This window comes from Sceloporus occidentalis, unplaced genomic scaffold (genome assembly GCF_023333645.1).
Source record: "Sceloporus occidentalis isolate IW3139 unplaced genomic scaffold, rSceOcc1.0.p SCAF_270, whole genome shotgun sequence".
NCBI lineage: Eukaryota > Metazoa > Chordata > Lepidosauria > Squamata > Phrynosomatidae > Sceloporus > Sceloporus occidentalis.
In genome coordinates, this window is record NW_028317250.1 from 246,581 (window position 1) to 274,033 (window position 27,453).

At 37.9% G+C, this 27,453-nt stretch overlaps 1 protein-coding gene across 1 annotated transcript in view; it reads left to right on the forward strand.

Moving 5' to 3' along the window:
* LOC149275703 (otogelin-like) overlaps window positions 1–27,453 on the forward strand; it is a 63,119-nt gene that overhangs the window by 11,758 nt on the left and 23,908 nt on the right. Inside the window, exons 10-35 of the mRNA XM_089504406.1 lie at window positions 104–210; window positions 423–532; window positions 932–1,057; window positions 1,579–1,687; window positions 2,106–2,152; window positions 2,365–2,510; window positions 5,206–5,338; window positions 5,567–5,744; window positions 6,254–6,378; window positions 6,748–6,960; window positions 7,204–7,369; window positions 7,527–7,601; window positions 8,260–8,303; window positions 8,634–8,787; window positions 9,907–10,014; window positions 12,068–12,206; window positions 12,670–12,801; window positions 12,919–13,065; window positions 13,510–13,629; window positions 14,970–15,086; window positions 15,756–15,912; window positions 16,399–16,425; window positions 17,684–17,851; window positions 18,554–18,832; window positions 25,415–25,529; window positions 27,059–27,138. Coding sequence (XP_089360532.1) covers window positions 104–210; window positions 423–532; window positions 932–1,057; window positions 1,579–1,687; window positions 2,106–2,152; window positions 2,365–2,510; window positions 5,206–5,338; window positions 5,567–5,744; window positions 6,254–6,378; window positions 6,748–6,960; window positions 7,204–7,369; window positions 7,527–7,601; window positions 8,260–8,303; window positions 8,634–8,787; window positions 9,907–10,014; window positions 12,068–12,206; window positions 12,670–12,801; window positions 12,919–13,065; window positions 13,510–13,629; window positions 14,970–15,086; window positions 15,756–15,912; window positions 16,399–16,425; window positions 17,684–17,851; window positions 18,554–18,832; window positions 25,415–25,529; window positions 27,059–27,138 — 3,322 coding nt within the window. The remainder of the gene's footprint in view (window positions 1–103; window positions 211–422; window positions 533–931; window positions 1,058–1,578; window positions 1,688–2,105; window positions 2,153–2,364; window positions 2,511–5,205; window positions 5,339–5,566; window positions 5,745–6,253; window positions 6,379–6,747; window positions 6,961–7,203; window positions 7,370–7,526; window positions 7,602–8,259; window positions 8,304–8,633; window positions 8,788–9,906; window positions 10,015–12,067; window positions 12,207–12,669; window positions 12,802–12,918; window positions 13,066–13,509; window positions 13,630–14,969; window positions 15,087–15,755; window positions 15,913–16,398; window positions 16,426–17,683; window positions 17,852–18,553; window positions 18,833–25,414; window positions 25,530–27,058; window positions 27,139–27,453) is intronic.

Here is a 27,453-nt window from a genome sequence, read left to right on the forward strand (position 1 = left end):
TTCTGAACGAAGAGGGTGCAGCAAAGAAGCTAACTGTTACTCTTGTCACATATTTGTATTAAACTGGCTACCCATGTATTATCTCTTTGATTTTTTTCTCCAGATGGCCTATTCTTTGTGTAGTTTGCTGTTCAATTCACCATTTCAAAGCTGTCACGAGTCCGTGAGTCCCCTGCCTTTCGCGGCCAGCTGCGCGAGTGATTTGTGCATGTAAGTACTGCGGAGCAAGGAAACGGCCACGCCAATTTAGCATGGTGAAGTCAAATATTTAGGCACGTGTAAAGCAAAAAAATGGTAAAGGGCTCAGCCCAGGTTGTCCTCTCCGTTTTTATGTAAAGACAGTAAGACATCTAGTAGATGGGGCTCCGCCTTGGTTTCAATGGATGTCTGCCATCAGATAAGTTAATGGTTGTGTTTTTAAGGTCCGAGGTGGATGTGGCGACCTGGTGCAGAGCTGTGACGGAATATGCCAGAGCGTGCGCCCACGCCGGGCACCCCCTGCTGGACTGGAGGGCAATACATAAGCAGTGTGGTACGTGGCATTCACGATACAAAAACATGTTCCGCCTTATGTTTGTAAAAAATAAATTCTTTAATTTTTAAGTAAATATGTGGAATAAAATCTTTCAGGCAGGTGTTTTATTTTGGTTCTGACCAAGAGGGGTGTAATGCAGACCCCTACAGGCACCAGAAAGGGTCAAACTTGTCTAAAACGGGATGTGTCTTGGTGGCTCCAACCTAATTACTTTGACAGTTCCTACACAATAGCTGCCTTGTATGTCACGCAATATAATAGACTGTAAAGAGTGCAGGATAAGATGCCATTTTTCTCACCTGTGTTTCATGAAACGAATCTGTGAAATATCGGCCAAACACGGAATAGTCACGGTTTCCCTCGGAGTTCTAAGCGTCTGCATTTTGCTCTTTACAGAAGTCGCGTGCGGAAGCGATTTGGTTTACAGCGAGTGCATTAACTGCTGTCCCAGCAACTGTCAGCAGACCAAGCCGTGCATCGACAGCCAAATGGCCTGTGTGGATGGATGCTACTGTCCAGAAGGTATGAACATTTATTTCTGAGCCTTTTATGTCAACCGTGATGGGTTAGCCATGGTTACGGCGATCTACTCCTGTCACCTTTGGGGAGAAGATTCCTCCATGTTGGGCTTGTGAGAGTTACCCTTCCAAACCTCTTTGAGGTGAGCTATTGGTGTTGAACACCCTTCAGAAAAATGCCCCATTGGTGGTGAATGGAAGCCTAGAAACTTAGACCCAATTTGCCCTTCTGCAAATACTCAAACCTTAATAAGTCCTTGGTCTCCACTTAGATTGAGGAGATATACCTGGGAACTCTGCGGTTTTCACTCGGAGATTCCGGGTAAATCGGAGCTTCTCTGGGTCTCCGGGTCACTGCGGAAAATCTCTGGGTCGCGGGAGTGGTGTTGAGACACGCCCACTCCCCGCCCACTTCTCCTCCTACCACTTGGGGCTATCGACCCTGTCCACTGAGGTCAGCGGGACTTCCTATTGACATCAGCGGACTCATCTATCTACTCGCCGTCTCTATTTAATATTTTACAGGTTTAATTTTTGAAAATGATGCGTGCGTCAAACCTCAGGAGTGTCCCTGCGAGTTTCACGGAGCCGCGCATCAGGCCGGGTCTGTGGTGCAGGATCAGTGCAACAACTGGTGAGATAATTGGGTGAAAAATGCTGAAATACCGCGCCACGACTTTTATGTATTTAAAATGTCACCTTTATTTTGCTTTTGTATGTAAAGCACCATTTAAAACAAAACTCGAATTTTTCTTTATATGGTGCAAATCATGGGGGTTTATAACAAAACTGGGGAAAATAATCACATAAATAAAACACATTTTTTTCCAGTTTTTCAAGAATAATAATGAACAGAAAAAAAAGAAATAAAAATGAGACACATTTATTAACAAACAATAAATTAGTGAAACTTTGTGAAAATATTATTTACATTTTATCAGGTTCCCTTCCAGCTTGGCAACTATTCCCATGATGCTTTGCTACCCATAGTTATTTTAGAGGAATCGTATCTTAGGGATTTATTCACTAAACCATGTGCTTTCCATCCCTAGCACATGCACTGGAGGAAAATGGAATTGCACTGAGATTGTCTGTCCGGGTGAGTTATAAAAGGACTCTTAATCAGTCGTTGGTCTCGTCTTAGATTCAGGAGCCGTATGTCTATCCCATGCATGTTTAATACCCTCACTGTATTACCCTCTACCACTTCTGCTGGGAGGCTGTTCCACTTGTATTCCTCCCACAACATGTAATTGTTAGTCAATGTACTAATGTGATTATCCTATAATAATGTACGTCTTTGTTTTGTAGCTGAATGTTCCGTCACAGGAGATCTTCACATCAGAACATTTGACGGACGCAAATACTCCTTCCAAGCTCCGTGCCAATATATTTTAGCTAAAAGTATTTCATCAGGAGTATTTACCGTTACCCTCCAGAACAGCCTGTGTGGACCGGTAAGACTTCATTGTAATGTATATATATATATATATATATATATATTATCTAATATTAACATTGCGTAATGTTACGATAAAATGTATCTTTACCCAATGGTTGAGGTTGTAAAAAATCAATAAATATAATGATGTAATGTTTCCACAAAATAAAAAAAAGAACAGAAATTTTTTTTTTCCATCATAGGTGGTTAAGATGTTATCGGTGGTAATATTATTTCTTTTAGCGTACTTTAATTCGTTTTTATCTCTGAAATTTAAGTTTGTTAGTAAGGTTCTTTATATAATTCGGTGAACGGTAATTTTTCACTTGGCCGGTTTTGGTGGTCAATACTGGGTTCTTGTCGATCGTTTCGACACCTTCTTCCTTTGTCACTCAAGGTTATTAACCCCTTAATGACAAAGCCTCTACATGTACAGGCTCAAAATGCATTGTTTTCAACGGGTTTAGGGACTGCCCGTTGTCCTTAAGGGGTTAATAACCAGTAAGAACGTCTATTGCCTAATTTTCAGTCCTTATCTTTTCTGTACCTCCTAACAATATGCATTTAAGGCCTTCACCATCTCATTCTTGACCGGCACGGCGATGAAGGATTGTGTCGAGTTCAGTCTTTACTCGATTTATCGTATAGTTCTTCAGAAGAGGTTTTTTTTCAGACCATGAAAGTCTTCGTCGGGCATCAGAGTTCTTGGCTCGGAACGTTGAGCGCGGCCACAATTGTACCAGAATGAAAACATCAAATAACCCCAGGAACCTGAAAGCTGTTTTAGGTTCCATCACAAAGCTTCTAGTGATCCCTTTTTGGACGCGGTGACACAAAATGTCATCGGGCTATAAGTGGCTTCGGAATTATGTGAAATTTCGCTGAAACGCTTTCTGGAAAGTGAATCGGAGGAGCAATCAGTCCAGCTTAACCTTATCGGGGTTTCATGTGTCCTCATCAGTGTCTTTTGTAGTTTCCCCGAGATGAGAAGGGTTTTGAAGATAGGAATGTTTTTTTGTCAAACGCTCAGTACGAAAGACAGCGGCTCATGTGAAAACACCTGCTTAGAATGGCCCGAGGCAGATGTATGAAAGAATCGATTCATGAGAACAGAGAATTATTGTCATCTAGAATTTCTTCTTGTCACAAGCAATTGATGATAAAAGTGTTGTGTCTGTCTTTACACCATAGGATAAAGTAAATAACGGGTAGAAACCTTGTTTACTGATTATTTGTAACTATGACAAGTGACGGCGGGAAGTTCTGGAACGCTGAGGACTTTTCAACACCTTCTGGGTGTATTGCGGTGGGACAATCCAAGGTTCTCATGGATGGGCGAGTCAAACAATGAGTTAGACTTCCCAGCATGTCAGAATGTGGCTTGAAACCGAGATAAGATTATGTGTTTCATATCCTTGATTATTAAGAAATTGATGACTAGCCAATAAAATAATTATTTATTATTGGCCGCCATTTTGAACTTGATGAAAAGCCACTAAAATCATTATTGGCCGCCATTTTGAAATTAAAATCATGGATTGCCAGACAAATAGTAATTTTTAAATTTTAATAACCAATTGTTACGTCGTTTCCTGAATTTGAAATATTGACAAATAATAATTATCTTTTTTTAAAAATGCAATTACTTTAGTAATCCATGAATGGCCTCCCAAAAGAGTTGAGCAAGTCAATTTAAAACTTTTTTAAATTTTGGTGACATTAGATATTGTTTACAATAATCTAAAAGTATATTTTATTTTAGAGTGAATAACTATAATAAATAACATCCAAATATGTGAAACAAAATAAAAAAAACATTTCATTGATTGCAAGGGGAGTCTTAATGTTTACAGATCTTTAAAAATCTGTTTTGTTTTTAATTGAAACAAAGTTTTTTTATTTAAAATAAAGCTTACAAAGAAAAAGTCCAAATACATCCTAAATGTCCTTTCTGTATTCATTAGTTAGTTTTTTCTTTAGGTTATTATTAAACCTTTATAGGAGCCGGAATGTACAATACATTTAACGTCTAAATAATAATATTAATTAAAACTATTTTAATAGTAAAAATAATAAACAACAAAGAAAATGTTTGAAAACAATTTATCTGCTTAAAAATCAAGGATGTCCTCATTGAAACGGAATCTCTTACCCTTGGAGTGTTTGGAAATAAATGTCCCTCGGGAAGGATAAGAATTCACTCGTAAACTGATAGAATGTTAGAAAAAAGACAGAGAAAAAATGTTCCCCATAGACCTGGAATAAAAATACTACAAAATATAACTTTTATTTCTTTAACTTTTTCTTCTTTTAAAAATATCTCTAGTTTTAATGAAAAAAAAAATTGTATAAAACATTTTTGTATGAAAAATTATTTTTTTTAAATAAAAAATCTATTACATTTTTATATAAAACTGTAATAACTAAAAAAGCATAAAGAAGATTTATTTTAGTTATTTAGCAGAAAAATCTCGCCTTATAACCTGTGAAGAATTCTTGAGAGAAGAAGGTGATATTTGTGTTTTTTGACTTACGTTACAATAATGAGTTACCCCACATTTTTGCTGATTTTAATCAAAATGGATAATAAAAAAAAAAATATATATTTTTCTAATTAATGCAACATTCCCGTAGGAGAATACTACTTTTTCACACATTTTCATCTTGTAGGGTGAAAATGTCATTTTTTTCATTATAATTTTTTTTTCTAGAACCAAGATGGATCCTGCATTCTGTCGATAAACCTCATTCTTAACCAGGACCCGAGGAGGCAGGTGACTTTGACTCATTCCGGAGACGTCTTGAAGCTTGACCAATATAAAATCAATCTTCCGTACACAGATGGTACGTCATATGACCCAAAATATATATTATATTAAAATATATATTTTTTTATATTAATTTAACTTTTTAGAATCCCAGACGAAACTCCCCATTTAATTTAATTTTAGTATTTGTTTTATTCATTTTGGAATTTTCATTTAAGAATGAAAGTTAAATAAAATTGTTAATTATCACAGTTTGCGTTATTAATAATCAATCATTTTTAAGTTTTTTTTTTTTATTTTACAGATAATTTTGAGATCAGGAAGCTGTCGTCCGTCTTTGTTCAAGTGAAGACGCGCGTCGGGTTAGAGCTTCTATATGACAGGAATGGTCTAAGACTCTATCTCCAGCTGGATGGAAGGTGGAAAGATGACACCATTGGGTTGTGTGGGACCTTCAACGGAAATACGGAGGATGATTTTCTGTAGGTCTTCAATATCGCGAGTTGGATCTAAATAAGGTTATAATATAGGATAGATATAAATATATATATATAATATATATATATATATAGAGGGAGAGAGAGAGAGGGGGAAAGAGAGAGAAAGGGGGGAAAGAGAGGGGGGAGAGAGAGGGAGGGAGCGGGAGGGAGAGAGAGAGAGGGAGGGAGAGGGAGAGAGAGGGAGAGAGGGAGAGGGAGAGAGAGAGAGGGGGAAGAGAGAGAGAGAGAGGGAGAGAGAGGGAGAGGGAAGGAGAGAGAAGGAGAGAGGGAGAGAGAGAGAGAGAGAGAGAGAGAGAGAGAGAGAGAGGGAGGGAGAGTTGTATTTTATTTTAAAATACTTTAAGGCCATGTTATTTGAGGTTTTGCAGTTTTTGGGTGGTTTTTGTTCTTATGTCGAATTTATAATATTTTTGCCCACTTAGAATTGGAAGTTCTAGGCTAATAGTGACTGTTTTTTTTTTTTTTTTTTAATTCCATGTTCAAAACTAAAGATCTCCCGTTGGGATACCTGAAAGTACCCCGCAGCTCTTTGGCAACGCTTGGAAGGTGTCCTCGGCCTGCGCGTCCGACTATTTCACTTCCCCGCTGGATCCTTGCGACGTTCATTTGCAGGCTGGTGAGACGTTACAGTTTTGCTACAATCAGTAAAAACATAATTATCAACATCCCAGTAATGTCGATATTCTCTCAATTCTCCTTCATGGTTTAAATCATTTTAATATCGCGATTTCTAGGCAACTCATTATTCCAGGGGCAATTTGGGGACTCCGAGTGAGAGGGGAAACCACAATTTTTTTCATTTTCACAAATAATTCCCCCTACCACCTACATAAAACATGAATAAACACCGAAGTTACAAAATACAATAGGATTAAGAGGATTTTCCAAAATATTCTGTGTACTGATATTTTATATTTTTTATATATATATATTTTTTTAAATGTACATATTATTTATTAATATTTATATTTTTTGGGGGGCGCAGCCTCTTACGCCTCCGAAAGCTGCAGCATCCTGACCAAGGACTTGTTTGCCTCCTGCCACCCGTACCTGAGCCCCGTGTCGTATTATGATCAGTGCCGCAGGGACACCTGTAAATGCGGCCAGGCCTGCCTATGCTCGGCGTTGGCACACTACGCCCATCAGTGCCGCCGCTTCGGGGTCACCATCAACTTCAGGCCCCTCGTCTCAGACTGCGGTATGTACGCTCCGTTAAAATTATGACCTCATCAGTAATAAAAACACTGCTTATTGTCGGAAAAATTGTCTACATGTATTAAAAAATGTTGAGGCTCAGCTGGACTAAATTAATTCTCTTTAAATTCCCTAGACAGGTATTTTCTTTAAAAGTTGGCATTAAAAAGGTATAATTAATCTAATTAATCAAAAGGTGTTTTTTTTTCTATTTCTTACATTTTTTTCTTAACATTACGCTTCATAGAGATTGTATGCGAGGAGACAATGGAGTACGGCACTTGCGTCTCCACGTGTGGCCAGACCTGCCACTCTCTGTCCGTGGCGGAGGCCTGCGCCGAGGACTGCGTGGAAGGCTGCGCCTGCCCCAAGGGAAAGTATTTAGAAGCCACCTCGGGAAGATGTGTCCAAAGGTACTAAGAATAAACTTTTCAAACAATTTTACGAAAGACTATAAAAATATAGTCAGGATAGTGATTATTATCGAGCCAACTGCGGGGCTTTGTTTTTATGTATGTGGATTTTATGTCACACACAATAATAACACTTTTTTTTAACCCTTCTTTGCAGACACGAGTGCCCCTGCTATTACCAAGGAATAGATTATCATCCTGGGGAAAATGTAATGACCTCCTTTGGCACGTGGTAAGGTCCGCTCAATATTTTTAAGGTCCGGTAGGATTTATAGCAAGGGCTACGTGCTATTGAGGGGCATCTGCTGGAGTTATGATGAAATTATTTATATAATGCAATGGGGCAGATGCATTTTAAAGGCAAAAAACGTGTATTAAAGAACTTTGAAGGGCTGGGGATATAACGCAAGAAAATGAATCATGAGAAAGCCGTAGAAAAAGGAGCATTTGGCTCAGAAAAAAATACGGGAAAAGTATTGCGGCACTGTGACCACAACTATAGTTCTAATGAGGTCTAAATTGGCTGCCAGACGCTCTTGGATCTGGTCATCTCAGCACATTCCACCGTGATGCTCATCATGGCTTCGGAGGAGAAGTAGACTGAATAACCAGAGCAGAAAGATTCCATCGAGCGCGCCAAAATATCTTTCTGTTCTGAGTATTTAAACCCAAGGATTCTGCGTGCATTTTATTAATCATAACGAGTTGTAACAGTTGTAGAATTTAGCTATTTATGATCTAAAATGCTGCCGGAAGAGCTGGCAGGGGTATTGGTGGGTATTGGTGTATTTTTGTTATTATTGGTCACCGACTAAGATTTGAGTTTGACATTTTTTTTACACATTGGCTGACGTCAATCACCTGCTAATTTTGCATTTTATTGTTTTCAGTCATTGTAAAGATGGAACAATGAGCTGTGACAGCTCTTCTGATGGTAAGAATCGGAATAAAACAACTTTACACGTATATTAAAAAACTTTACATGATATATCGTCGAGAGCATCCCATTAACACTACGGAGGGCTTGGTTGAGTAGGAGGGCTTTGCCTTCGTGCCACACTTCACTTAAAAGCAGGGAGTTGCGATATGACATCATATCCCAACTCCTGGAAGTAAGGACAGTGGAGGGGGGGGTCAAAGATAAATACCTCTCTGCAGTAAAGTCAGAGCAATAAAGTGACGTTTAAAAAAGTTAAATACGTCTATCGCTATCTGACTGTCCCATTCTGGCTTATCGTCCCTTTCTCTTATTCCTTCCCAATAGTACATAATTGCCCTGCTGGACAGATATATTATAATTGCAGCAATCCAGAAGAAGACTTAGAACTGAGTCAGGAGAGGACCTGCGAGAACCAACTACTAAACATGACAACATCAGCCCACATGCCCTGCATTTCCGGCTGCGTCTGCCCCAAAGGGTTGGTGAATACTTCTTTTATGTCGTAGACTTCATTTCAAACCCAAAAGAAACTCTGTGGCCTGGGGCCTCGTTTCTCTTGCTCTCCATGATGAAACGGCAAGGGTTAAAAATACAGGGCTTGGGGTATTTTGTTGTGTATGTTCGGATATGATATACGTAATTGTTTTTGGGGGAAAAAACTAAACAGTAAGTAAATAATAATAAATCACTAAAGTAGAAAAGAATACATTTTTGTTACGGCTTTTAACTCTTTTTCCCCCAAACCCGTCTCGTAAGTGTGTTTACCAAAGGTGGTTTACGGGATCAGATGTTACGGTAAGAAGCTTAGACAGATTCCTTGGAAGTCATCACTTTTTAATTTACTACCAGATATAAAAAAGGTTTGATTTCTAAATGATTCTAAGTGAGTAATTTTGCTTGACAATAGCCCAGGAATCCGGTCAGGGCCGGCCTTAGGGGTGTGCGACCTGTGCGGCCGCACAGGGCGCCATGGTAACAGGGGCCCCGTACGGGACTTAAATTAAAACATTGTTGGTTTTTTTTAACTTTATTTAACACGGAGGATGTTAAATAAAGTTTTTTTAACTTTATTTAACACGGAGGATGTTAAATAAAGTTAAAACAAAAAAAAAGAATTTCGATACTAAGACGAGCTGTATTGGTAGAATTGACACGAGCTACAGAGATGAGATAACGGGAAGGGGGTATCGACATTTTAATGACTAATAAACATTTTTTGCAGACTTGTCACGGGCCGAATGGGGCCGACATGCCAGAAAGTTCTATGCTTCTGTGAACAGATTAATAAAAAAAAAAAATTAGTTTTGTTATTTGCAAAAATTGCCTATTATTCTAAAAACGTTTTAGATTGTTTACGCTGGTCTTTTCTGTATATTTTTAAATATTGGGTTCAAATATGTTCGGTCCTATGAATCTTCAAAAATTCTTCATATATATATATATATATATATATATATATATATATATATATATATATATATGACCGCTTTAGACGTGGAGAGGAGAAAAGAGGAGAAAAGTGATTTATCCCGGTTTTTACCCCAATTTCCATTGAACGAACGCCATTCTTCTGACCGTCTCTGTCTTGCTTCGGCAGGCTTGTGAAGCATGGAGATGAATGTTTTAACCCAGATGCCTGTCCTTGCTCGTGGAAAGCCAAAGAGTACTATCCAGGCGACACCGTGAACTCTTCATGTTATAGCTGGTAAGCTCTCTTTTCCAGCCGGTGCCAGAGTTCGCGGGTTGCAATGGGTTAATTACTAGACTTGGGCACCAGGGGGCTCTTCGTGTTCGTCTTCGTGCTCGTCTTCGGGGAAAAAAAAATCTTCGTATTCCGCGAATATTCGCCCGTTCCTGTCTTCTCTTCGGGCGAATATTCGTTTTTTCTTCGTTTTTTCCGGTTAAGGGGTTAATACGGGGTTAACGCAGCTCTGGCGCCAGTACTTTAAATGTGTGTATCAGCAACTCCATTGGTCGCCAGCAGGGGGCCTCCTGCTGTCGACCAATGATCACAGTACCATATATAGCTAATATATTCTGGGGCAGAATATTCTGCTACTCAGTGTAAAACCAACAGAGGGCAGCATTCTGTCCGATGCTATATTAGCCATATGTGGCAGTGTGTTAATTTTCATTTATTAATTATTTAAATAAAATATATTTCCATGATCCGCTGGTCTCCCCACTGCAACAGTTAAATGTCCGCACTCACGGACATTAATTTTGTCGAATTTACAAACTCTTTTTTTCTATTTATTTTGGGTTTTTTTGTATTAAACTGTTAGACGAAAGGATCATGGGAATAAATGCAAATGAGCTCACGGCCCCATATGACTTATATATCTTTGGACAGAATGCTGCCCTCTGTTGGTTTTACATTAAGTAGCATATGTTTGAAATCCAAAGTTATTCTGCTACTCAACGTAAAACCAACAGAGGGCAGCATTCTGTCCGAAGATATATTAGCCATATGTGGCAATGTGTTCATTTTCATTTATTAATTATTTAAATAAAATATATTTCCATGATCCGCTGGTCTCCCCGCTGCAACAGTTAAATGTCCGCACTCGCGGACATTAATTTTGTCGAACTTCCAAACTCTTTTTTTCTATTTATTTAGGGTTTTTTTTTGTATTAAACTGTTAGACTATGGCTAATATATCTTTGGACAGAATGCTGCCCTCTGTTGGTTTTACGTCGAGTAGCAGAATAACTTTGGATTTCAAACATATGCTACTTAATGTAAAACCAACAGAGGGCAGCATTCTGTCCAAAGATATATAAGCCATATGGGGCCGTGAGCTCATTTGCATTTATTCCCATGATCCTTTCGTCTAACAGTTTAATACAAAAAAACCCCAAAATAAATAGAAAAAAAGAGTTTGGAAGTTCGACAAAATTAATGTCCGCGAGTGCGGACATTTAACTGTTGCAGCGGGGAGACCAGCGGATCATGGGGATATATTTTATTTAAATAATTAATAAATGAAAATGAACACACTGCCACATATGGCTAATATATCTTCGGACAGAATGCTGCCCTCTGTTGGTTTTACACCGAGTAGCAGAATAACTTTGGATTTCAAGCATATGCTACTTAATGTAAAACCAACAGAGGGCAGCATTGTGTCCGAAGTTATAGTAAGTTATTTATGCTAAGTTAAATGTCTGTACCGGCGACTTTGTTGGTCGCTGGCACTGACATTTAACTGACACAGCGGGGAGACCACTGGTGTCTCTGCTGTGTCAGTTAAATGTCCGTACCGGCGACTTTGTTGGTCGCTGGCACGGACTTTTAACTGTTGCAGCAGGGTCCCAGGTTATTTTTTTTTTTCTGCCTAGCAACTAGTGGTAAGGGGCCGTGCGAGTGAGCCTATTGGTCGCTTGCACAGCCCTTTACCCTACGGATTTCTGCTCCCGTTATCCAACGCAGCATCGCAGGGGTTAACGGGAGCGGAAATCCCGCGATGCTGTGAAGATAAGGTAAGTTAGATGGGGAAGGGACCGGGGAGAATAGTAGACGAAGGCGAAGATTCTTCGTGTGTGAGTCTTCGTCTTCGCCTACGTTTTACCGGCACTGTCTTCTCTTCTTCATGTCTTCGGAACGAACACGAAAACGCACTCTTCGTGTTCGTTTTCATGTTCGCCCGAAGACGAATGCACAAGTCTATTAATTACTATGCGGGACAGTTTAGTTTGATACATTTTGATACATGTTTGGAACAGTAACAAATTATCTGTGCATCTATTTAATTCAGCGTTTGCCAACGTGGGTCGTTCCAGTGCACTTTCCATCCGTGTCCGTCCATGTGCACGACCTACGGAGATCGACACTACAGGACCTTTGATGGGTTGGCTTACGATTTTGTGGGAACCTGTAAAATCCATCTAGCCAAGGTAAGAGCGCTACCATAATGTTCTCAAGGATGGATCCACCTCCATTCTTCTTGCTGAAGTTCCTGTGATGGTCACATTTGGTTTGTGGACATCTTTTCCCAATTATTCATGGTACTACTTGAATCTCGGTCCCTTGGGCCCAGCCCAGATTGGGCTCTGGGTAGCTTCTTGGTGCGCCTAATGGGACATCTAGACTATACGACTATCAACTTTTGGCAACGTTCCACCGGTGTTGGCCACGCTTCACCCATTTATTATCTGTATCCATCTGATGTTCTTTTAGGGTGGGGGTAACTTCATGAGTCTTTGTTCCTAGGGGCTCCGGAACATAAATTTGTCTTGGCATTTTGACCTTAATTATTTTTAGTATCTCTGTGTATAGATAATGCTATATAGTTAAGTAAGTAGACTTGATTTTTTTTATTTCCTGGACTTTTTTTAACTGTTTTACGTTTCCTCGCAGGGACTGTTACCAACCAGTTTTTCCATCACAGCAGAAAACGTGAATTGTTACGGTGGAATAATCTGCCGGAAGACAATATCGATCAGAGTGGGACAGTCCTTGATTATATTTGATGATGAAACGGGGAATCCGGTATGTCTGAGTATTTGCTGTGGGTTAGGACAGCGTTCATAGCACTTGGTGCTGAGTCTATACGCTGACTATATGTATAGGTATTGATCCCTGTGACCTCTGTATTGTGTCCTACAGAGTCCTTCCAGCATCGTAGATAAAAGGCAGTCGCTGCACGTATGGCAGGCCGGCATCTTTACGTTCGTCCACTTTCCGTCGGAGTTTATTACATTGTTGTGGGATCAGAGAACTACAATCCACGTACAAGTGGGACCCCAGTGGCAGGTAAGTAACTGAAAGGGTTAAAACATTTTAACAAAATCCTCTTTTTTTTACCCTTATTACCCTCAAACCAGTTTTCTGGCAGGTGCTTTTTGGTTACTTTGTGGTCAAAAAAGTGTATAATATTCCATATAATGCAGTAACAGGTTTTAGATAGTTCTGATGTAAATATTATTGAGAAAATGCAAATATTTTACATATATTCAATGTATATTTAAATAGTTGTATTTTGTACCATAATTTTACATACTTGATTGATATTCGTATTGCTAGAAATTGTTAAAGGGTTTTATTATTTGATGTTTTTGTTTTCCTTTTTATAACTTTTGTGGACAAAGTCAATATTTTTTACACTGCCATATTGGCTAAATATTTAAACAGCATACTATTAACCTATACAGTATCTGAATTCTACCACGGAATATAGAAATGTATTTCTTTTTACAGGGTGAATTAAGTGGACTTTGTGGAAATTTTGACCTGAAAACCGTAAATGAAATGAGGACTCCGGATAATTTCGATTTAACAAATGTTCAGGAATTTGGGAACAGCTGGACAGCCGTGGAGGTAAATACATTCATAATAAATATAATAGATAATAAATATAAGGTTCTGGGATCTCTGAGACCTTGTTGGGGTTGTACTGCTTACAGTAAATACATAAGTAATTGGCAAAACTCAGCTGTAAGGACTGTTTCTCGAGTTTAGTGCGTTAAGTGAGAACTCTGCTGAGTTCCAAACTCAGCACAAAGGAGGAACTGACTTGTTTAATTCAGCTGAAGGCTGCAGCTTTCTGTAGACCTCTAACCCTATAGATTCCTGAGTGCCTTCCCTGCCATGAAGATCCCTGAGAGCTCCTTGATTAGTAGAGGTGGTCCTAGCCCTATAAAAACATAAAACTTAAATATTTTGGACATCTCGACTCTCTCCTTTACAGTCTATCCTAAATGCCGCTGCTAGGCTCATCTTCCTTGCACGTCGCTCCTCTTCTGCTTCCCCCCTCTGTGAAACCCTCCACTGGCTCCCAATTACCTTTAGAATTAAATTTAAGATCCTGGTACTGACATATAAGGCCATCCATAATACTGCTCCTCCGTACATTTCTGACCTCATTAGCAAATACTCTCCTACTCGATCCCTACGTTCCTCCCATGGGCTAAGGCTCTCCTCCTCACTCATCACCTCTTCCTTTTCCCGTCTACAAGATTTCACTCGAGCTGCCCCATATCTCTGGAATCTTCTCCCAAGGAACCTTCAGCATTCTCCCTCCCTCCCAACTTTCAAGAAACATCTAAAAACCCACTTCTTCAGAGAAGCATACCATCTTAGCTGCTAGAACTTCCTTGTCATCGATACGACCCCCACAATACCTCTCACCCTTTCTCTATGCCTTATGTTTGTCACCCCATTTCCCTCTAGATTGTAAACTTGCGAGCAGGGCTCTCTCCACCAAATGTATCGGTTTGTCTTAGTCTATCAATTCTTGTCTTGTCATATCCCTTGAATTTATGTACTGTATTAAGCGCTGCGTAAACTGTTGGCGCTATATAAATAAAGGATAATAATAATAATAATAATAATAACATTCTAAACAACAACACAGATGAGTACGACCTACAATGAACATGGAAAGTGTGAAACTGGGCAGCTGTACAAATTAGCGACGTCCTGCCGGGTTCATCATTGTTTACTTATGACTGAATCTGATGCAATCTTAATTTTTGGTAAATGGTAAATTTTTGGGGGTTTTACTTTTAATTTAATCTGTAGACCTACAAATTGTTGTTAGGAAGGCTGTATGTTGTCGTTGGGAGTCGCTCACGTTTAGTTTATTTTTTGAATGTATTGAATTCTTGGCAGACAATGAGTCAATCTTTGTATCACAGTCTTAACTCTCTCTCGTTCAGTGTGCTGACAGCTCAGATATTAGGAACCCCTGCCTTACCAACCCATTCAGGGAGCCTTTTGCCAAGAAAGAGTGTGGAATTCTACTGAGTGATGTGTTTGAAGACTGTCATCCAGTGGTGAGTTGGGGGTATTGCAGGTATCTGTGCCGTTGCACTTGAAACATTGTAAAAAACATTTGCAGTAGCAACAACCAATCGATACATGTTTTTTGTGTCACATGACAGCTAAGCATTCCCTAAAAAAAATAAGTAATTATTTCTGGAAAGGTTTTGGGCATTCATTTGAGCAGGGCCCTCCTTACCTGTTGTTTTTGTAAGTCAAATTATGTTATATAGTACCTGTTATGTCCTGTTTACCCATTGTACAGCGCTACGGAATATGATGGTGCTATATAAAACAAAAACTAATAATGCTGCATTTTTATTTTATTGTTAAATTCATCAGGCAGACACAATAATCTAAAAACACAAATATATTTTCAGTCTTCTTAAAATATGTGAAAAAAATAAATAGGCACATAATCTTTTTATAAATTCTGGATCTGTTTTTAAGGCTAATAAGACAAGGTTAAAACATTTCCATAGACTCCCCATTAACACGCCACATTCCATTTTAGTCGAAATGTTTTCTAGAATATGAATGACCTTCTTTGAATTGATTGATACAGACTAATTACATTTTTCTGGCTTTTTTTCTGGATTTCTTATGCTGATTTAGGATCTCTGATCTAGATAATAAGAGTAAGGCAAGCCTCAATTTCCATTAATATATTAATTGTACCCTAGGTGGACGTCACCTGGTTTTACGCAAACTGCCTGTCGGACACGTGTGGTTGCAATCGAGGTGGAGACTGTGAATGTTTTTGCACCAGTGTGTCAGCTTATGCACATCAATGCTGTCAGCATGGAATCACCGTAGACTGGAGGTCTCCGAGGGTCTGCCGTGAGTAACCCTTAACCTATTACCTAAGAGCCGTCACGTATTGTGAAGATCCAACCAGTGAGTTAGCCTCTGGCTGCCAGGCTACTCATTCTGGATACATTCTAATATGTTTCACATTCTTCTAGAATGATACAAATGTTACCGCTCAGAGCTACAGAATTCGATTGGTTCTAAAGGTTCATTCGGGAAATTCCAATCCCGCTGGCTTTATTGGTCTTGAGGTCAACGAGAACCACTGGTCTCTGAAACGAGATATTATATTTTGTGTTTATTAAAGTTAATATAAGCAAGATAAATATATTTTTAATGATAATAATAGGACGGTAGAAAGTTATGACACCTAAAGATACTTTAGTTATAAGCAACGAGCGCTGAAAAGCAACGAGAAGAAAATTAAATGTTTTTTGTTTTTCATTTGTTCATTATGATTGTATTAAATGTCTTACTAATTTGTGACTTATCTTTTTTTATTTTTTTTTATTTTAGCATATGACTGTGAATACTTTAACAAAGGTAAGTCTTCATCTATAGCTGGAGTTTTTAAAAAAATAAATACTCTCCAAAAAAGGAAAATTTTACTATTTTTCTTATATTTAATTTTTTACATTTTGTAATTTTATAAAAATCGACAATTTTAATAAATACACTTATTTACACAGGTAAACGCAATATTACTGGAAAAAATATCCCATTAAAAATATCTAAATGAATAAATAAATAAAAACAGATTGTATCATTGTAAAGTTTCAGTTGGATAAAAAGCGCCAAAGAACTGCTAGCTGTTCTCTCCGTCAGGTTTCCTAACAAGGTCATGGCTATAATACTTAAAAAAGTAGGAAAAAAAAAAAAGAAAAAAAAAAACTTGGGATAGAGGTAAAATATTGTTCATCAGAATTGGAGCAACCGTGTCAAAACTAACCTAAAAATAATGATAAATATTGGGATTATTAAAAAAAAATTGTGCTACTTTTAAAATTGCTAAATTATTTAAAAAAATTGTTTTTTTTATGATTAATATTAGGTTTTAGAAATAATACATGTAAAAAATTGCCTAAAAACATGTGCTAATAACAAAATTATATTTCTGAAATCCGTCTCTTGAGGGCAGTAGAGATTCACAAAACAGAACGCAAATCTTTGTAGTTTGAATATGTCTACTAATAATGTCTGCCCATGTGAGCTTAAGATAGGTTTGGTTCACCGGTAAGCTTTATCTGTAATATTCTATGCGAGGGACACTATTTAATAAGAATTTTATTCCGCGTAGACTAAAGGTGAAACATATTATATGTGTAAAAATATTAATAAAGCTTCATTGTGGATATTTAAAAAAAATGGAGATAATGGTAATTGATTAATGAGAATTTAATGAGAATTTATAAGGCTAATTGCCTGTATATTAAAGGGTGGCACTGAAAGCGCAAGGCTTATCGGAGGGGTATTGACTGAAATCAAAGGCCAAGGGGCACAGGGGTCTATTGGGGTGGAACGGGTCAGCACAAGGCCCTGCATAGGGGCAAGAAGGCAGCATATGGTTCTGCTAGGCACTATAAGACATTGCCTAGTGGAAAGTGGATTTGGAGGGCATGTAGATGTAAAGAAGGCAGGGTGAGAGTCTGTAGACCGGATGTCACAGGATGAGAAATGATTGACAAACCGGTGGACTGTTCATGTTAAAAATGTATGTTTTCTTATTTTACAAACTCTGTAATTTTGTAATTCGAAGGATGACTCCCCATATGGTGAACTTGTTGGGGTTTTTTTTGCCCAGTTTTAGGGAAGGGGCCATACAAGCTGGTCAGCTACTTGGACAAGAGTTTAGTGTTGGCAGCCAGGATTCCCGACGGCAATGTTTTCCCAATGAGGAGAGACTATCTAATCCCGGAAGAAACCGCCAGCTTCATGCTAACGCCGGGCCTGTACAAACCCAAAGCACATGGTAAGGTCGCAGGCCCAAAATAAACCTGCCGAGAACACTTAACCGTTAGAGTGCCTCGGTGGCGTCAGAATGCACCCCAAACTTCCCCAAAAACTTAAGTATTTTACTTAACAAGTTCATTGAAACATCATACGCAGCCGCACATAGTTTAGAATGACCAAAATCACGGGGGTTTTTTGGATGAAAAAAAATATAATCAATAGAGCGCGAGCACTTATGAGACATAGATCCTGGCCATACTTTTATGTGTCAAGAATAAATATATGATAAATTGATAAATAGGTATCTTAGTTTGGTGCGCTAAAAATTATCTTCCTTAAAAATGCCAAAAATTATTTTAAAAAGTAATTTTTATCCCTAATTATGGGACAGTATGAAGGATTTATCTTAGGCTTGGGAGACAATCATGGTTGTAGCTTTGAACAACACAAAATTATGTTTTGTGGCTTTAGCAGAATGGATATATTGATTAATTATTCAATATTCTAGTCTATAGGGACATTTTTATTCCAGAAAGACTGAAAAACCTTTGCATTGATACATTTAGCACTTAATAGGTTTATTCACATTGAAGGGTAGTGTGGCGATTATTCACTAAGTAATGCGTTTTATCAGCTGAGGTCTTTAGGGTCCGACAACACTTTCAGTAAATGTTGATCTCTCTGAATGAACCGTTTCTTGACGTATGACTCTATTTCCCAGACAGAAATCTGGTATCCATTGAGCTGGCCGATCGTCCCAACTTCTTCCTGCATTTAGCCAGAAATGGTACTTTTTTAATATCTAAGTGGCAAAAAGACGGAGATTTCCAGAATCGCTCGACATTTATCATGCACAAAAATGCGTGGATTTCCGGCTATAACTCCTTCGAATGCTTTGCTAAACCGGGATACTTTCTGCGCATTTCCGCTTCATATATCTTTTTGACGAAATACCATCATTCTGCCGCGTTCCGGCTTTCCACGCTCTTCAGATTAACAGGTGAAAGTTTGATTATTCTAAAAATCTGGGTTTTTTTTAGTTTTATTTCCTTGTCTCATGCTATTGAAAATTTTTTTTATTATATAATGAGTATATGATATTAGTAAGGAGCTTAAATATAATTGTTTTGTAATGACATAGAATAAAAATAAGAAGTCTCGAGAGGATCGCATGTTACCATGGCAACAGAATTGCCAAAAGCCAATGCCTTCTCAGTCATGTGACCCAACAGTCAAGTCTGAACCACTAAGGTTAACAGGATCCTAATATAACGGGTTTTTATTTATATATATATATATATATATATATATATATATATATATATACTTACACAAATATTTATATATATTTATATATATATAAACAAACCTAGAAATTAAAAATTTTAATTAAAATGTATTAATAAGGAATAAGAAAAATCAGTATGTTTTCCTTAAAATCTCAGGTATGTTATGTGCCTCTGTATAATAATATTTTAGATGAAAACTCTATTTACAGACTTCTGGTAATATTTAAGTGTCTCAACTTACTAGTAAAAAAACCGACTAGTAAAATAATGAGCATTAAATATCAGATTTTCTAGTAATGTGCCAATTAATGTATAAGTTGACAATATATGGCGGTAGGACACAGATCGCTCTAATTGCAGCTCGTTTCCCGGAATGTCTGGGAACGCCTTCCTGACGACGTTCGGAACCTTTTCACATAATGTATTTCTGTAGCGTGAGATCAATGCTTTGCTATGCCGAGTGTAGATGGCGGTAACTTGCCTCGGTTATTTTTATAAAAAATTATCACAGCTCAATGTTTGTCTTAAATGACAAGGATACTTTGTAACTGGCTCGTTACTGCTCCCCGATATATATATATATAATGCACCTTATTCTATAGCTATAACTCATATAATGTACAGAATTGCAAAACTTTTCAAGCCGCTTCCCTTGTAGCCAATGAGAACTCAGCATAATATCGATTAAGTCTCTCATTGGCTAATGAGAACTCAGCATAATATTGATTAACTCTCTCATTGGCTAATGAGAACTCAGCATAATATTGATTAACTCTCTCATTGGCTAATGAGAACTCAGCATAATATGGATTAAATCTCTCATTGGCTAATGAGAACTCAGCGTAATATTGATTGAATCTCTCATTGGCTAATGAGAACTCAGCGTAATATTGATTAAATCTCTCATTGGCTAATACAACTTTGCATGTCACTTCCTCTAACTCCATACGTTCCAGTAGGCAGTATCCAACACCAGAACCCATTTGGATCTTCCGAGTGAAAAGAACTTTCCTATAAAAATGAAACACTTATAATTCCAAAAACAAATCCATGGAATCATCTAGAAATGTTTTTTAAATCTAAATTATTTTTTTTTTTAAATGTACTTATTGAATAAGTTGATAAACTAACACGGTGTCTTAAAATGAGCCAAACATTGGCATATTGTCCTGACGCATGATAAGAAGCCCCAGCTGTCCCGCCATCCGATCGGTCGGGGGACGTGTTAACAGCCCCCATTGTGAATCTGGGGCTGTTTCGTGAGGTCCAGACTGACGCAGCTGTTACGTGGCACACTCCAATCTCCCCAAAAATGACAGATTTTGTCATTGCCAAATTCCTGACGTCTCCTGGCTAAGTTCTGTAATCACGGGCTTTAACTAAATTGTAACTCCGTGTGTTAACAGGGTATTTAAAGCTCGGATCTGTTGCTCTACAAACTAAACAATTGTGAGCGGCCGGGCTTTTAATATTGTTTTCCATATCCCTGCCTTGTCGCGGTATAAACATTGTACGGCGCTGCGGAATATGATGGCGCTATATGACAATAAATAACAATAAACATGCATTGCGCGTTCCTATGTATTCTACCACTTAATAGTTAACACAAATATTGTCTTTGTCGGTAAACAACAACAAAAATAAGTAGAATTGGGCCAAATAATTGAGAGACGTTTCATTAATCACTCAGTTAAGGATCGCGTTACAGAGTTTTATAAGCCCCGGGCATCGAATGTTTCTCAAACCTGCTTTTGGAGGGTATCAGAACTCTTCTGCAGGGCAATTACAGGCTCTAAAAATACCCCCCGGTATTTATTTAAGTTAATGGAAAAGTTACACCGGCTGCAGAGTGTAGGAGCAAAGGCAGATTGGGTTTCTTGCTGACTGTTGGAAATGCTGAGTATGTTAGATCAGAAAAGCTAGAGCTTGATTCCAGAAGTGGGGGAACAGAATAATAGAACCCCCCGGAAAGGTCTCGCTAATGTCATCAGCTTCGTAGCCCATGACGCACATTTAAAAAAAACTAAACAGCCCGTGGCATGCGCAACGACGTGATGAATACTGTCTTAATGACATACAGGTTACAGAGAGGGTGGTAATGACGGTGTGATCCTTCTAAACCAATCTCATGTCATAGACTTGTCCTCATTGTACAGCGCTACTGAGCATGATGGCACTATATCAATCAATAACAATAATTCCACTTGGTAAGGGGGCTGAGAACAGGGACGGGGTGATAATGCATACCTCCCATATGTCCATTTATATTAGGACCCCAAATCCCTCTACCCTTCTTTCCTCCCCCTGATGCCCCCTCTTTCTTCTGCCTGATGCCCCCTCTTTCCTCCCCCGATGTCCCTCTTTTCTCCCCCGATGTCCCTCTTTCCTCCAACTGATGCCCCCCCCATTGATGCCCCCTTCCCCCCCCCCCCTTGATGCCCCCTCTTTTCTAGGAGCTCAGAATGTTTGCTTGGTTCTACAGCCCTAAAAGCCCCAATGCAAAATCTAGAGATATTTTTAATGCACGATACATAGAAGCAGGAAAGATACAATGTATTTTGCTAATAAGGAAGAAATGTATCCCTAAAATTGTTTTTTTTAGGATTTAATAAAATAAATAATAAAAATAATATATTTTTTTTTTTTTTACAAAAAAACCAATGGTGATCATTTAATGCCATCACATGTACACTGAATAGAGACAGTTTTTGTGCTGAATTATCGATCAGGGAGTGTCCACTGAAAATGGCCCTCTAGCCGGGGCAAAAGTCCAAGGCTTGACCGTCTCCCCGTGGGTATTTTGTTTAATCTCCTGCCCTTATCTGTCGTCTCTCGTATCTGTATTTAAAAAAAGTCCTTACTTAAAAGTTTTTGTCATTAGTCCTTTTTACATATTTTGCTAATAATAGAGTTATTTCTAAGCAAAAAAAACTACAGATCAAAGTTCTTCAGATTTGTTTTTGTTTTAAAAACATCTACAACAGCAGGTGAAACGCCCCCCAAAAAATCCTCCAAATCAACTTCAAGTAGACGACAGGAACGCTTCACGTGATGATTGTTAAAGAACAGATACATATGTCGGGTCACCAAAAGGTTCCAAAAACATCTCTGATAAACTAAGATCTGGAGTGAAAGTTTAAAAAAAAAACAAAAAAAAAAGATTGTGCGAGCGTGAATTATCACACCTGTTTGTGTATAACACAAAATCCTTTCATTTTATAGAAAAAAATCCAATTAAATATGAAAGGCTTTGGTGTTTTGAAGGGTTGAGTGTATATTCTGATCGTCTTTCAAGGAGCATCACTCCATCGCTTTGTATGCATTTTATATTTAAGAGCAGTAGGGTCGGTTTGGTGGCTCCATAAATCGCTTTTTCATTATTTGGATGTTTTGTCTATAATTTGATGATAACTTTACTGTTTCTTCCAGATGGTTTTTGAAGATGTGATACCGTTACAAAAGTATCCATTAATAATTATAAAATATATACACACTACCGTTCAAAGGTTTAGGGTCACTGAGCACTGAGGAAATTAGCCTTTTAAACTTAAACTTGGATCAGCGAACACAACGTGCCATTGGAACACAGGAGTGATGGGAGTGATAAAGGGCCATTGGAACACAGGAGTGATGGGAGTGATAAAGGGCCATTGCTACACAGGAGTGATGGGAGTGATAAAGGGCCATTGGTACACAGGAGTGATGGGAGTGATAAAAGGCCATTGGAACACGGGAGTGATGGGAGTGATAAAGAGCCATTGGAACACAGGAGTGAGGGGAGTGATAAAGGGCCATTGGTACACAGGAGTGATGGGAGTGATAAAGGGGCATTGGAGCACAGGAGTGATGGGAGTGATAAAGGGCCATTGGAACACAGGAGTGATGGGAGTGATAAAGGGCCATTGGAACACAGGAACGATGGGAGTGATAAAGGGCCATTGGTACACAGGAGTGATGGGAGTGATAAAGGGCCATTGGAACACAGGAGTGATGGGAGTGATAAAGAGCCATTGGAACACAGGAGTGAGGGGAGTGATAAAGGGCCATTGGTACACAGGAGTGATGGGAGTGATAAAGGGCCATTAGTACACAGGAGTGATGGGAGTGATAAAGGGCCGTTGGAACACAGGAGTGGTGGGAGTGATAAAGGGCCTCTGTATGCCTATGAAGATATCAGACGTTTCCACCTACAATAGTCATTTACAACATTAACCCCGTCTGCGCTGGATTTCTGATCCATTTCATGTTATTTTAATGGACAAAATGTGCTTTTCTTTCAAAAACAAACTTCTAAGTGTCCCCAAACTTTTGAACCAGTGTGTCCATAAATCTTTTATATCTGAAAACCTTAGAATCAAGAACGGAGAAAGATCTGGACCAAAAAATAACTTTACATTATATTCTGTTTCTAGAGCTCCAGTAGATTCCGTAGCGATATGACAAAAGGGGACTTTAAAAGTAACTATAACATAAACACACATAAAGACACTAATACAGAAGGAGAATAGGGCCCTGCTCTTGTGAGCTTACAATCTAATGAGGGGGAATGGGACAGAAGGAGAGGGGCTGCTTGAAGATTGTTAGACTGAAGCGAGGGTCACATGGAGAATTTGTCGGCCAGAGATCTCGAAAGGTGGATTCTTTCAGGATGCAGGTCGAGGGTGTCAGGGGAATAGATTGTAAGCTCTGGACTTGTATGGTTTTAGTGACCATTTAAAGCTAGAATTAGAATTGTTAAATAAAATCCCAAAGCAGACCTATAAAACACAAGAGGACATTTCTGAAGGTCTGCTCTGCCGGCAGGTTCTAGGTGTCTAGGTTTCAGTAGGGTGTTATTTCCACCGCCTTATGCAATGTTTGTAGATAACAGTAAAGTCTCCCCATCATCTTTAGATGAGTTAGGAGGATAAAAATGTCATTACTCACTGCAGTCATATTCGGTGACCCAGATGAACTGGTTTTAAACCACTGGAATATTCACGTCTGTTTTAGTGAAAGGTCATTTGGAAGCCCCAGATTAGTCCTGTGTGACACAGGGATTCCTATGACAAATAGTAATAAAAACATTAATAATACACGATGGTAAGGAAGAAACCTAAATTAGCAAATACAGCACCCCAGAACTATCCATCTTTTAAAGCTGGAGTTCCTCTGATGTCTCAGATGCCCCTTTTCAGGTGTCTAGATTTGAGCTTTTAGTGTCCCCCCCCCCTCATAAGAATACATTTACAATAATGTTTGTTTAAACGGCACTTGTGTTTGGAAATGTATAAGAGATGGTAACATAAATAGCTGCTAGTGGTTCATGACATCACCACTCAAAATTAAACCTGACATCTCGGTTGCACGCAAAAAAAAAAAAGTTAAAAATTGTCCTATTTTTGCTTTTACAATACAGTGCAAAGTATTCCCGTGTACAAATATTATTGTTACTGCTGTTTAATAAAAAAATAACAGTAATGAAATGAGAAGAAATCATTTAGAAAGTGAAACAGATATTTCTTCAAATGTATAAAAAAATATTTTCTATAAAAAGGAATGTAAGTTCCTGTGCGTAATTTGGTAAAGGTCACACCTTAAACTTTATTTGTAACATAAATCCATTGTCTGCTAATTACTTTTTAAACCAACTGAAAATTAATCCCATTCCCTCTGTACCTAATGTTTCCGTTTGTCTTAGTCTGCCGGCATTGTTGGTGCTAATCAAAAAAAGGAAGGTTGCATTTACTGAATTATTATTATTATTATTATTATTATTATTATTAATTCTGCAGAGCATGACATACACTAACTGTAACACTAGGTGGCAGTATACTGTGAGGTTGATTTGAGCTTTTGGTTTTCTTGTGAAACATAATATCGCTGCTTTGTTGTATATTATTATTATTATTATTATTATTATTATTATTATTATAATTCATTTAATGTTTTTCCACAAGAACTGGGGGAAAAATAAATGATAACATGTATGTGGATCAAATTTACCAAATTCATTCTCATATTTTTAATTTTACACTTGTAAGAGTTAATATGTTTAACAATAATTACAGTACAGATGCCATGTTTGATGGAAATGTAGATTCCTATTTACCAATAAAGCCACTAATAGGTAACAGCGCTATTTGAAACCAACATGGTTTGCTTAACAAGATGTCACGTGCGTAAATAAAATTAAAAGAATGGTTTCTTCAAATATTGCTTCCCTTTATGACGTACTGTATATTTTTTCACTGTGGTCTAAATAGATTTTTATAAAGAAATGTGCACAAAATGTAAAATTAATTATTTTCCAGATTCCAAGCTAAAATCTCCTCGTTCCACTTGCGAGTGGAAATACGACGCATGTTCCACTGCCTGTTTCAGGACATGCAGAGACCCCGAGGGCCAATACTGTAAAGATATCCCAAAGTAAGTAACAATCTTTTCTATTGGATACAAAAGTATTGGGATTTTCTTTATTTTTTTTTACAATTGAACTAATTGAATAACATGACCAGTTACAAAAATCTCCATGGTCTGGTATTTGCCTGTTTTAATAGCTCATTTTACTAAATCTAATTAAAACTAATTAAATGTGTGGGTAACCATATAGAGCATACTACATACCTAATTTGATTATAGTTAATTATAGTTAATTTTACTGCTGAAAATAAAAAATTTGACCACAACTGTCAAGATGTACTACTTCTTACCCAAATCCCATAACAAAACAGGTTACAACAGGTTAATTAAAAAAATGAACAAAAATAATATTTAATTTATTCAATTCAATTGAAATGTTTTTTTTTACTGTCAGTAACTAAAACTATGAAAGTATTAGAAGTAGAGATTTATCTTCAAACTGTCCAAAAATGTAAATGAAATCCAAGGACATTTTTCAAATCTAATTTCAGATTTTTTTTTAATATCGCGGACATTTAAAAATAAATAAATAATAATAATAATAATAAAAAAATATATATATATATTCAGTAAAAGCAGAATGGCCGGTTTGTATTTTTACAATGACACTGACTTTGCTAAATACCTTTCATAGCATTAAACATAAGTAAGTTATGCCTAAGCAGTCCGCTGGGGTATTGCGTTACATGCAATGCTATGCGTTTTTTGGCACATCCATTAATAATATGATTTCTCGCAGGTGGCAGGCTTCAGTTTTAATCCGGCAACATTTTGTTCAAAATAATAAATTATAATGCGGCCATTTGTTGGTGGGTAGTCATTCCTCACTGCGCGTTTGCTGAAAATGTGATTGTACGGAGCAAACTTTGGCTTCCAGAAAGGATTTTGCCTGCCAGGATCTTTGATTTGTGATGACTGGTATGGAATGACAGCAGACACGGCTATTAGGCAGCCTTCTTCAATAACATTTTACTAAATCAAAAACAAGTTCGTAAATCATATCTTCCAGAAGTTTTAGCACAACGAGGACTAATGTTAACAATCTGTAATTAGCTTTAGTAACGGCTTATAGATGCAGAACTATATTTCAACCGGCAACCCTGCCCCAAAAGTGCATTACGCAATACTATACACCTGCTCCTAGTTGGATCCATAAGGTGGATTCTTCCCCATGTGCAAAAAGACGTGGCGGCCTTGGTGGGCATAGGGACATTTTCCCCTGGGCATATCGAGTTGAGTTCTATATTTTGACTATTAACTGTGTTGGCCATGGTGGTCGTATAGTATGAAGGTGTTTCTCGGTGTGTGTGTGTGGCACGTGGACCCAATGGGGTATCTTCATAAGTCAAGAGGGTTCTTCAACGTTTATATAATTCAAAAGTAATGGTGGACACTTGCCTAAAAGTGGGGAATCAGGAGTCATATAGTTTCATTAGACATTTTTTATGTTGGTCTGAAGGCCATTTTGGTAAAGAATCAAAAAGCTTTCCCATTTCTGTATGAAATTTTTGTAATGACTTTGTATGTTTTCAAAGAGTGGAAGGTTGTTTCCCGTCATGTCCGCCCCACATGGTTCTGGATGAAGTTACGAGGAAATGCGTCTACCTAGAAGATTGTAAGTAGCCTCAATAAATTTAAGCAGGACATACGCTTTATGGAACATAAAAGTTTCCAATAATGGTGTAGCAATCAAAATGGCATCTCTTTACATAGACATATCTAAATGTCCCCATAGACATGGATGAAATTCCATAAACATGGGATTCTATTTGTATTTTTAGAAAATACAAACATTTTCTGAAAATGGAAAAATTTGAGGATTGGATTTATTTTTCAATATCTTGGGGAAGATGGGTCTGTAAGGTACAGCAGGAAGTTCAAAAATTTGAAAATAATTGTTGATTTTCAAAAAAAAACACTTTTGTTTGCC